Source organism: Mustela lutreola, chromosome 1 (genome assembly GCF_030435805.1).
Source record: "Mustela lutreola isolate mMusLut2 chromosome 1, mMusLut2.pri, whole genome shotgun sequence".
In the NCBI taxonomy this organism is placed as follows: domain Eukaryota; kingdom Metazoa; phylum Chordata; class Mammalia; order Carnivora; family Mustelidae; genus Mustela; species Mustela lutreola.
The window spans coordinates 227,594,455-227,607,126 of record NC_081290.1 but is presented as its reverse complement, the minus strand read 5'-3'; the positions used below and the strand labels follow the sequence as shown (position 1 = coordinate 227,607,126).

At 40.5% G+C, this 12,672-nt stretch overlaps 1 protein-coding gene across 2 annotated transcripts in view; it reads right to left on the bottom strand.

Annotated features, from left to right (window-relative positions):
- The window catches only part of ALG8 (ALG8 alpha-1,3-glucosyltransferase), a 38,183-nt gene extending 25,820 nt beyond the window's left edge, over nucleotides 1–12,363 (bottom strand). Inside the window, exons 1-4 of one of the 2 annotated variants that reach the window (XM_059187985.1) lie at nucleotides 12,164–12,363; nucleotides 8,508–8,586; nucleotides 2,117–2,310; nucleotides 185–294 (exon numbers count right to left, since the gene is read on the bottom strand). In XM_059187985.1, coding sequence (XP_059043968.1) covers nucleotides 185–294; nucleotides 2,117–2,310; nucleotides 8,508–8,586; nucleotides 12,164–12,360 — 580 coding nt within the window. In that variant the 5' untranslated portion in view covers nucleotides 12,361–12,363. The remainder of the gene's footprint in view (nucleotides 1–184; nucleotides 295–2,116; nucleotides 2,311–8,507; nucleotides 8,587–12,163) is intronic. The other variant, XM_059187978.1, reaches the window with a different exon arrangement.
- Between the last annotated feature and the right edge of the window lie 309 nt (nucleotides 12,364–12,672).

Sequence of the window (12,672 nt, the reverse complement as noted above, 5' to 3'; positions counted from 1 at the left end):
TAATCAGAATCTGGTAGAATTGTAGAACCCACAGAAACCATAGTTTGGGGAACCCAACGACCCATCCCACATCCATTTACAAGAGCAGCTCATATTTCAGAATCATCACTGCAGAAATAATTAATCTTATACTTAGTATATATCAGAATAAGTAACGGAATAGCACAGAAAATGTCAAGGATACGGTCCACAATTAGCAACCCGAAGTTCCACAGCAGTAACACTGATAGGATAAACTTTGGCTTCTCTGTAAGTTCTTTACCTGCTTTTTTCCCATCAATGCATTTACAACACCTACATTGAAACAGCAGGAAGGAAGCAGAAACACCTTTCATCTTCATTAGAACATCACAATACTATTACAAAGTACACTATGATACACTCAGATACATTTTACTAGCTGTTCCTGATAAACTGTCCATGCTGTTCTTGACTGCTTAAAAAGGTGACAGCAAAAAGCAAAGACCTCAGGGCCAGTTCCATGTCTTTCTCAGCTATACTGATTGGAAACAAAGTCTTCATTTAATAAAAAGAAAAATTAAAAACAGCCACTATAAACCCAAAAGGATTTTGAAAACTGAGAGGGCATACACTATTTCAGTCCTTGAGTAAAAAATTCAGATCATACCTAAGACTAATATAACAATGTAACATTGTGTGTCAACTGTACTAAAAAAAATGCAGACCAGGATGATTTAGCACTCTAAATATGTATATTTATATAATAAATATTAAATATTTTTATATTTATAATATATTGTATATATACAGCAGTCAAAAATAGTGCCATTAACTTATAGCTCCTGACTGTCCAAATAATTTTAAAAACAATTTATTAAAAATGTGTATCATTTAAAGGACAAGATCTATTATTGACAATAGCAGATGACAAAAATTATGATACTGTTTTTACTTTATAAAATTATATTCAGACACAGAAGAGAGGCTGAAATAACAGGCACCAAAATGCCAACAGTGATAGCTGTAAGTGGAGAAGTATGGGTCATTTTTATGTTATGTATACGTGTACATTTCTGTTTTTCAAAACTGACTCAGATATATAATCCTATACAAAGATTTTTTAAAATGTATTTTCATTTGAATATTGGCAAATCCTAAAAACAGAATTCTAAGCCAAAACAAAAAACAAAAAACAAAAAACCCCCAAACCACAAAAAAACAGACAATAAAGATGTAATTAAAGAGGGGTTAACAAAAGGTGACCTGCTTTTCCTCCATGGAGTCTGTTTCCTCATCAACAGAGAGAGCAACCTTATAGGGTAATTGAAAAAATTAAGTAAATTACTACCTATACTTGGTGCCTGGTTCTAGGAAATGGTACATAGATCTCAACAACTTATATCTTACTTAAAGGCTCCCTCTACACTGTAGATGGAAATTAATTCTACTCCTCCTCTTTCTGCCTATATATACACTTTCCCTGGAAGCTTGAATTCAAAGGTTTTGAGTTTAAAGGACTACACCACAAATTGAATTCCCTTTCAACTCTTGCTAGGTGATAAACAGACTGAAAAGTTAAAGTGTCAAACAGGAAATACTCCATGATAATGATCAGGGATTATTCCCAAGGGACTCTTTCCTGAATGGGGCAAGGGTTCAGGGCTTCACAAAGAGAAATGATCCATTTGTGACAAGGTTCACTGAAGGGACACGGTTAGTGTGGTCAGTACAATGCATGTGTGTACACGAGTGTGTGTGTGTGTGCTACATGTATGTGTGTGTATCCTAAACAACAGGGTAGGTCACAGAAGCCTCTGGGGGCATTTGGAAAGGAAAGGAAAGCATACGGAACCATTCTAGGTAGGAGAAATGGTTTTGGAACTTTACTTGGGACTACTTTTCACAATGTTCACAATCTCCTGTTCCGCATCTGCCTTGTAACCCCACCTCATCTCACATTTCCTTCCAGAAGACTCAGCTAGATTGTTTACTGTGATTACTCACTGCTTAGCTTAATACACAAATAGTTTGGGACTGTTCAAGCATTCACTATTATATGAACTTCATTTCCCCCAAATGAGGAACTAGTTAATACTACTTAATACTATATCGTGTTCTCAACACCTTTCACACAAAATGACATTCTCAGACTTACTCGTGGATGGCATACACAAAGAGTACATCTGTAAAGATGACAGAAAATCTCTGGAAAAGTAAGGTCCTTGAGCTGGAGTAATTCAGATTATGGACATTCAGCATCTCTTGATCAAAATACTTGGCAACATGTGACAGGGCATACTCAAACCATGCAAAAAAAGGCGGGTAATCCAAGGTCCACTCTGAAGTTGCCTGTGGTGAAAATCGAAGAGACAACTGAATAAATGAAGTATGTGTAAAGACTGAAAATCTCGTTCTCTAGTCTTTAAGAAAGATATGAAATGAAATCGCATTTAAAAATATGACCTGGGCGCCTGGGTGGCTCAGTGGGTTAAGCCGCTGCCTTTGGCTCAGGTCATGATCTCAGGGTCCTGGGATCGAGTCCCGCATCGGGCTCTCTGCTCAGCAGGGAGCCTGCTTCCCTTCCTCTCTTTCTACCTGCCTCTCCATCTACTTGTGATTTCTCTCTGTCAAATAAATAAATAAATAATCTTAAAAAAAAATAAATAAATAAAAATAAAAATATGACCTGCCGGGGTACCTGGGTGGTTCAGTGGTTAAAGCCTCTGCCTTCGGCTAGGGTCATGATCCCAGGATCCTGGGATCGAGCCCCGCATTGGGCTCTCTGCTCAGCAGGGAGCCTGCCTCCTCCTCCTCCTCTCTCTCTGACTGCCTCTCTGCCTACTTGTGGTCTGTCTGTCAAATAAATAAAAATAAATAAATAAAATAAAATAAAATATGAGCTGCCTGGCTCAGCTGGAAGAGTGTGTGACTCTTGATTTTGGGGTTGTGAGTTTGAGCTGCACGTGTGATGCAGAGATTACTAAAAAAAATAAACTTTAAAAAATGACCTAAATTAATAGAATAATTCCTATGTAAGACTGAGCAGAAATCAAACCTGCTTCCTAAGTTTTGTTTTTTTTTTTTTAAGATTTTATTTATTTATTTGACAGAGAAAGAGAGAAAGAGCACAAGCAGGCAGAGTGGCTGGGAGAGGGAGTGGGAGAAGCAAGTTTCCCACTGGGCAAGGAGCCCAACGCAGGACTTGATCCCAGGACCCTGAGATCATGCCCTGAGCAGATAACCATGTCCTGAGCAGTTAACCAACTGAGCCACCCAGGCATCCCAGCTTCCTAAGTTATTTTATATGGTCTTCAATTTCCTTAAGTAGAACCAACTATATTTGAAAGGAAATTATGAAATTTGCAAGAATAAACTTGGATGTGATATGATGCTACTCATCTAAATATAAAAAGGGAGCTATGGCATAACAAATGATTCACTAGCTTGGGTTCAGGTTCTGTCTCAGACTTATTTTCCCTATTTGTAAAATAGGTATTACAAGGGCTAAGTGACATAATACATACGAAATACAGTTAAAAAGCAAAATGCAACACAAATGCTATTTATCTTTTGTTCCAGTAGGTTATGAGATACTGAGGTTAAGACAGCAAATGCCATTCTTTGCCATTTCTGTATTCTGAATATTTAGTAAGTGCCTGATATATTAAGTATTAAATAATCATTAGTTAGTGGATGAGCAGTCACTAATGAGCAGATGAAAATGCACAGCATGTGAAATACAGAATACATGAAAATGAAGTATATAACTTCAGATACTACATTTTCTAGACTTCAAGTCTCAGTTTCTTCATCTGAACAGGGATGGTAGTATGTACCTCATGGGTTATAGCATTATGTTTTACATACACATATAAAATACTACTTATATAGCACTGAGCCAGATACAAGCTCAGTATCAATAAATATTATTTACTATCAGTTTAAAAATTATTACTATCATCATAGGATGTCCCTAAAACTAAATCTGGACCTTGCACCTCCAAGAGCTCAGACCGTAATCATCTCCCTCCTCTGCACTTGTTGCTCTTTTCAATGGGAAATTCCTCTCCTTCTGGAATTGCACTGAATTGCACTAACTGGGTACCCACAGAGACTACTGTTTAGAGTTGTTCTGTGGTATAAAGTGAGGTGAGAGAGACTCACCTCTGAGTTTTATTTATTTTAGTAGTTTGTTTATTTCTTTAAATAAAGCTCTTTGTCTGTGGTAAGGATAAATGATAACTTTGGGTCCATATAAGAAGTAGCCTAACTACTCCCCCTGCAGGTATAAAAATGTAGAAGCCTCAGAAGAGGCAAACCCAGAGGCTCTCGGTGTAGGGCACTCAAGCTACGAACCTACCCATTAAGCTCTCACTCATGAGAAGTTCCTACCCTAATCCCAAGTTTCTAATGTGAACTGTAAATGAGATGAGCTATCAAACTGTAAAAAGAAACATTAGAAAATTCTATCGTTTAATCTCATTCTTTTTAGTGCCTATTTTTTACAGTGTATTAACGAAGCAGTACTTTTATAACTTCTAAACTCACATTGAATAGTAAATGCTCAAAAATGTTTTTTTGCTAGGATAAAGATACTTAAGAAACAAGTTTAGAAATTACTGCTGCAGGTAATTCTAAGAAGGTCCACATCAACTTGGACTTTATTAACATCAGCAGTGCCCAGCTATAGTTTCTATGTCAGAGTTCACTTTACATTAAAAGAGCCATTTACTCTGTAGGAACTGTAAAAGGTTCATTCCTACTTTATCTTATTGACAAGTTTATTACTTTAAATAAAATGAGGACCAGGAGGTGTTGAAAAAAATTGGGAAGGACATGTGCTGCCTGAAATATGGTCATTTTTCCAAAACAAAGTGTCCCTGTCCTCTCTTTACTATTCTCAATCCCACACCACTCAGAGGCTCTCTATATATTGTCCCTATTCCCCACACAAAGACTTTCTAAATCTAGCCCTGAAGATTCTCCTGACCTCAAGGATTTCTATCTGGGGCCATTTTCTTAAATAGCTTTTGGGAATTAAGTGAATCTATTAGCTATCATCTTCTCCCAAGTGAACAGTTCCATCACTTAACTAATACCTGGTGAAGATGGAACTCAAATCTGGATCTCCTGACTCCAAATCCACGAGTTCAGTATGCTACTACAACAGAGCTGTAGAGAGCAAGATGGAGTCACTCATGTTAAGCACTGACTCATGTAGAGCAGTGTGGTAAGCGGCCAAGGGCATTGCAACAAAGACCAGAAAACGTGAAGCCAGCACAGGCTGAGGACAGCCAGAACTGATAACCAGTAGAACCAGAAGACGCCTGCAAAGACCCAAAACTGATAAGACTCCTTTAAAAAGGGAGGGCTTTTGCAGCAAATTGTTACTCTCCAGACATTGAATGCGGTGAAAAAAAGGTCAGTGTCTGATGAGTCTGATGGTTTGCTACAAAAGTCCTCCCTTTTTAAAGGAGTCTTATCAGTCTTGGGTCTTTGCAGGCGTCTTCTGGTTCTACTGGTTATCAGTTCTGGCTGTCCTCAGCCTGTGTTGGCTCTTCACGATATGGTCTTAGCTGCAACGCCCTTGGCTGCTTACCACACTGCTGTACACGAGGGACTCAATCTTGCTCTCTCCAAGAGCTGTATCTTCAAATATAGAAACATCCAACCTCTTCATATGAAGATTCAAAACAACTGTGTTCATTCCATAAATATTTATTATGCGTCTTTTTGGTGTCTTTCCCAGTCAGTGGACCAATCAATTTAAGCTGAAGCCAGAGCAGAAAGGCAGGTTGGAAGTCACAGTTAAGCAGTCTGCTGCTCACATGTTCACTCTCCTTAGTATGGCAGAGACCCTTCCAGACCAGATCACATGTACCTCTCCAGCCTTATCTCCTACTGTGGGCTTCTTTTCACAGAGAATCAAGCCTTGCCCACAAATGAGTTTTGCTCCTGTTGGCTTTCATTGTTATTTTTGAGGAAAGCAGGAAGAATAAATAAGCATACCGTTACTAGAATATCTTTTTTTTTTTTTTTTTTTTTGAGTAAGCTCTACGCGCCCAATGAGGGGCTTGAACTCACAACCCCGAGATCAAGAGTTGCACACTCTAGTGACCGGGCCAGCCAGGTGCCCCAAGAGTATCTTTTACGTAAGTCTCTTTTACCTAAAATAAACTGGTAAAGAAGACAGTTCTGGCCTCAATACAGTTTTAGGAGTCCTAAGATAACACATAGTGGTGAAAGTCATAGAAGTAAAGGAGAGAGAACATCCAGAAAGACTTACAGAATTAAAAGAATGAGGACCACGAAGAGAACCCTAGAGTACCAGCTTTTCAAAGGGTGAGGAAGAGTTAGCAAAAGAAACAAAGAGGGAAGGGGCTGCCTTTTCATTTATAGTCCAAGGGTCATTATATGAATAGGGCTAATTATTATTATTATTATTTTTTTAAGATTTTATTTATTTATTTGACAGAGAGAGATCACAAGTAGGCAGAGAGGCAGGCAGAGAGAGAGAGAGGAGGAAGCAGGCTCCCTGCTTAGCAGAGAGCCCGATGCGGGACTCGATCCCAGGACCCTGAGATCATGACCTGAGCTGAAGGCAGCGGCTTAACCCACTGAGCCACCCAGGCGCCCCGGGCTAATTATTTTTTTAAAGATTTTATTTATTTATTTGATAGAGAGAGGGATCACAAGCAGGCAGAGAGGCAGGCAGAGAGAGAGGGGGAAGCAGGCTCTGGGCTGAGCAGAGAGCCCGACTCAGGGCTTGATCCCAGGAACCTGAGACCATGACCTGAGCCGAAGGTAGAGGCTTAACCCACTGAGTCACCCAGGTGCCCCCAATAGGGTTAATTGTTAATAACACTTGATGTTTACTGAGCTCTTCTGATCCAAGATTGTGCTAAGTATTATAAGCATTATATTTACTTCACTCTAACACTTATTATCATTAACAGGTAGGGATGTTGAGGCTTTGAGAGGTCAAGCGGTGTGCCCATGGTCACCCAGCATGGACAGTATGTGGCAGAGCTGCAAGTCACACAGAGCAGTCTGGAACCACAGCCCAAGCTCTTGACCACTATGTCACATAAAATGTCTTCTAATTGGCCTGCATACATAAAGCCTGAAATATTTCAAATATTTTTTTTTTTTTTTTTTTTTTAAAGATTTTATTTATTTGTCAGAGAGAGCGAGCGAGAGCGAGCACAGGCAGACAGAGTGGAAGGCAGAGTCAGACGGAGAAGCAGGCTCCCTGCGGAGCAAGGAGCCCGATATGGGACTCGATCCCAGGACGCTGGGATCATGACCTGAGCCGAAGGCAGCTGCTTAACCAACTGAGCCACCCAGGCGTCCCTCAAATATTTTTTTTTTTTTTAAATATTTTATTTATTTATCAGAGAGAGAAGGGGAAGAGAGCGAGCACAGGCAGACAGAATGGCAGGCAGAGGGAGAAGCAGGCTCCCCGCTGAACAAGGAGCCCGATGTGGGACTCGATCCCAGGATGCTGGGATCATGACCTGAGCCGAAGGCAGCTGCTTAACCAACTGAGCCACCCAGGCGTCCCTATTTCAAATATTTTGCTTTAAAGTAATACTTAAAGATCCTTAATATTCTTACCAAATACTTGTAGTGTTATTATGTGAGAAGGAACTTGATCTCTTAGGTCAATTGTTCTTAAGCTATTAAGGACTTTTATGATCTGAACAAAAAAACCCCCAAAAAGCAATAACGAAGTCACAGAAAACTTTAGATTGTCTTAAAAAACATCTTCCTACAGGGACGCCTGGGATCGAGTCCCACATTGGGCTCCTTGCTCAGCAGGGAGCCTGCTTCTCCCTCTGCCTCTGCCTGCCATTCTGTGTGCCTGTGCTCGCTCTCTCCCCCTCTCTCTCTCTCATAAATAAATAAAATCTTTAAATTAAAAAAAAAAACAAACAAACATCTTCCTACAGCAGAGTGCTGTTTTTGATCAAGACACATCTGAAGTGAGGTCTGTTTTTCATGAAATATTACATGCAACTTAGTAATTCATACCAGAATAAAAATAAATAGTATTTTAAATAAATAATAGAAGAGAATGCTTTGTATATTACCAGAAGCCTCCAAATTACATTTGATTATTCCTTTTCTCATAAATCACTAAATACTGGGGACAGCCAGGTCCTTAGAAATAATTCATTCTAAATCCTTATGTGCCGGATGAGAAACTAAAGCTCAGAGAAATGAAATATATTTTCTATGCTGTGGCACAGCCAGGTCCAGAATCCAATTTTCCTTCCTTCTCAATCCCAAATTCTTTTAAAAAGGGATGGCAAATATTATAATTCCCAATTTATAGTCTGGGAAACTAACTTTGAAGTAAAGGGATTCCCTAAGAGTGCCACAGGACAGGGCAGAGGAAAAAACACAATCTTTATGAAGATTAATTAGACTTGTAATCACACACACGCCTTTTTGAAAACTGTTTTAATATCAGTAATACTTATATAATACCACACATCATCATAAAAGATAAGCCACAAAAAAGAGTGAAAATTAAAACTTACCTCATAATACCACTGTGATACTGGTAAACTATGAGTGATAGCAAGCCAGTTTCGGTGTACTTCAAAATCTGTGGAATGGCTAATCAAAACAATCAGATGAGTGAAATGAGATTTTTGTCACATTTATTAATTTCAAGTTTCCTTCCTTTTTTTTCTTTTCTTTTTTTTTTTAACAGTAGGCTCCACACCTAGCCAACTTGGGGCTTAAACTCCCAACCCTGAAATCAAGACTCCAGCTGAGATCAAGACCTAGTTGCTCAACTGACTGAGCTACCCAAGCACCCCTCGATTTCACATTTCTAAAATTATGCTTTTATTTTTTTAATTTTTATTTATTTTTAAAAATATATTTATTTATTTATTTGACAGAGATCACAAGTAGGCAGAGAAGCAGGCAGAGAGAGAGGAGGAAGCAGGCTCTCTGTGGAGCAGAGAGCCCGATGCAGGGCTCGATCCCAGGACCCTGGGATCATGACCCAAACCGAAGGCAGAGGCTTTAACCCACTGAGCCACCCACATGCCCCTAAAATTATGCTTTTAAATGAACCAACACTCCTATAGTGTCATAGCTTATGATCTTATAAAAACACAAACAGGCATTATATAATCCTGAAATAGCTCACTTATCTGAAGGCCAGACTTCCTTCTGGAAAAGCTGGGGAATCTATATGTAAGTGAAAAGAAAGGTTCTTGGAGTTATCTAAAGGGCTGACCGAAAGCCCATACTTTTTCATAAGGGAGGTCCTCTGGCTATTGTTCAAAAGTGACTTACTTTTGTTCACAAAGAATTCTAACAAAATTCATTATCTGGAAAATGTTTCACACACCAGCTAGATCTTCAAGGATAAGTAGGAGTTCATCAAACAGAGAAGGTGGGAAAAGGCCCCTGCCCTGCCTTTCCCATGTCTCCAAATTCCTCACTATATACAAATAGAGTCAAGCATCTCCCTTGCAAGGGAAGAAACATGTTCTCTTCTACCCTTCTAAATTCTGTAGCTGGCCTAAGAATGAAACTGACATAAGACAGAATAACAGGAGGAAAAAAGCCAATTTTAATAACACATATGAATGGAAGCTCCAAAAACAGATATAAGAAAGATAGGAGACTTAGAAGGCAGCCAAATGACTGAGGCTTATACATGACCCTGAGCTGAGGAAAGAGATGGGGGCCCTGGGCCTTCAAATGGTCGGAAGGCAATTCACTGGAAGCCAGAAGAGGATGTTTGGTGCCTGGCCAGCAGATGAGTCTGTCAGGTGAAAAAGTGATCTCTGGTAACAGCTCTCTTCCCAATACAGGCCCCTTTTCTAATGTAAATTTTCCTTACAAAAGAGTAACTCCTACTCTGCCACCAGAGCTTCTCCAGTGCCTGCCATTTCTCCAAATAATCAGCCCCAAATAATCCTGAAGCCAGAGACTTATTTTGGGGTGGCATATTCTGCACCCTTTTCCCCTCTTCAGAATAATTTTTTCCCATTTGTCCACTCTGTCCTGCCCCTCCACGTCTCGAATAGCTCCTGATACATGGATAGGCTCAAGACATTCTTGCTGAATTAACTCTCATCAAACTCAACCATAAGTTCTGCAGCAAAACTCGATGAACACTTCCCAGTGTTTTATACAACCTTTCCAGTGACAACTCTCCTGATTTTCCTAGCCAACTGCTTCTATGTCTCTTTCATGGCTTTCCACTCTAACATGTATCAAGTAAATGCTCACGTTCCCCTAGGTTCAGTTCTTGATCCTCTTCTTATGCAATTTATTCTGTTCTGGACAATCCTATTCACACTTATTGTGTCCATTATCAACTGTATAATGATAACTCCCACATCACAATACAAGCTTGATCTCTTTCCTGAGTTCTAGAGATAGACACCCCCAAATTCCTACTGACAATGTCACCTTAATTCCATGGAATCTTCTAAATCACAATTCAAAATTGATTTCATGACTTGGGAATTCCATGTCTAAGCATACACAGTACCTATGCATTTACCTATGTTTACCAAAAGATATGTACTGGGCTTGTCTTCAGGCCTTCAACTACATGTCAATTCCTCAGAGACTTTCCCTGACACAATCTAAAATGAGTCCCCCTAGTTATTAGTCCTCTGATAGAATCCCATTCTTTTCCTTTGTAATGCTTTTAATACAAGTATAGTTATGTAATTACATATTTGCATTGATTTGTTTCTGGAACTATTATCCTACAAAACCACACCCTTTACGGGGTTAGTGATCATATCCATTTTGCCCTCCCCTGTAGTGTCTAGCCACAGTACCTGGTATGGAAAAAGCAGTTTACAAACATTTTGTTGACTACATTTACATTTATCCTGTAGCTTCCCTTTCACATGCCTGGGTTTTAACGATTTGAGAAGCAGAGAATTAACTACAACTACATACATCCTTAATCTTGGACTAACAACCCTGAAGTCATATCTCTAGGCTTAAGTAACTAAAGCAAGTCACTAAAGCATGTAACTTTAAATGTACAGATTTACAGTTAAAAAAATTCCCTTTCACTCTGATTTGAAAGAAATTTCTTACATTGTAGAAAGATTTCTCCAATTTGCTTTTACAATGGGAAGATGTTTCTTATTTACTTAACTCCTTCTTTTTCTAAGTCTCTGTAAGTCATTTTGCTAAACTTATACACACTTCATTGCTTCTGTAATTTCATATACCCAGTAGTATGAAGGTACACTCTATATATAAAGTTCTTCCTTCCATATCCAACAGGATATCACCAAGAACTTGAACCAAAGGATACCAGTAAGCCAAAACCTAAACTGGTACGGGGTAGGGAGACCTAGAGGGAAGGGAAAAAAAGGAATGAAGGGAAAAAAATCACTGCATAAGAGTTAGGAAGAATGAATAGATGGTGGATGCAAATATTAATAACTACTGAATACCCACAGTATACACATTACTTGGTGGTTGCTTCCTTACTGGTTTCCATGCTTTGTGAGACTTGCCCCTCCATTTTTCAAAGAGTCTAAACTTGTGTGATCTGGCTACTATCCACCTCATCCTGTGCCAGTCCCCTCCTCCCATAACGCTCTTCAGCCACAGTGGCCACTTTCTGTTCCCAGACTGCTCTGAGTTCTTTCCCACGACGGGGCCTTCACACTCACTCTCCTATGCCTGAACTGCTTTCTACATTGTTTCTTCTCTTTCGTCCTTCAAATTTTAACTTAAACACCACCTCCTGAAAGAGTAAAGCCTTGGCCCGTAGTCACTCTATTTCCTTCATAGATCCTATCACACACTGAAACTCTCGTTTTTGTTTATTTGTCCCCACGAATTCTATCGAGGGGCAAGAACAGGAAGTGTCTTTCTCACCACTGCACCCCCAAGACTTAGCGCCTAGCAGGCAGGCAACTGATAAATACCGTTAAATGAATGGTGGAGGTGGGTGTTCTTCATCTGCGCGCTAAGGAGGAGGGCCCAGGGCTTAGAAACACTTAAGACAGCGCCAAGCCTGAAACCAGCCATCCAGGGCTGTGATCAAGTTCTCAGGTCAAGTAACAATCAATCGGCGGAGGGGGAAGCAGAGCAGCGCCCATATGACTTCTAAGTTTCCTTTCCTCCTCCCACCCATGGGCATCCACGCTTCTTATTCCCGCTTTGACCAACCGCGGTGCGCGTCCCTTACTAGGTGGGGATGAGAAGGCATTTGAGGAGAGTCACCCCGAGCGCCAAAGCCGAAAACCAATTTCCACCACCAGTCGCAATCCCGACAGCAGCCATTACTGGAGCCCCGCGCGCTTTCAACCAACTGGATCCGCATCCGGGCTCCGGCGCATGCGGGGAAGGCCGTCGGACAGAGGGCGCCCGGGCCGCAGCGCGCATGCGCGCAGCCACTCCGCCCGCGGGACTCCGGGGCTCTGGCGTTTAAACCTAGCGCTCACTGTCCTTTTACCGCTCGGCCTCTCACTCGGGCTCCGCAGCGTATGACTGCGTCTGCGTGGGTCTCAGTGCGACGTGTTAAGTTTCGGCAGCTACTTTATATTTCCTTTTAAGTATTTGCCGGGCGTTTGCTCTGGCGTTTCCTGCATTTTGCTTGGCAGAACCTGACGTTGGTACCTAGCCCAGAAAGAACTGTGTTTCGTACTAGTGACCTAGTGGAGGAGACAGCATTGTAACCCGAAGAGTTACAGAGAT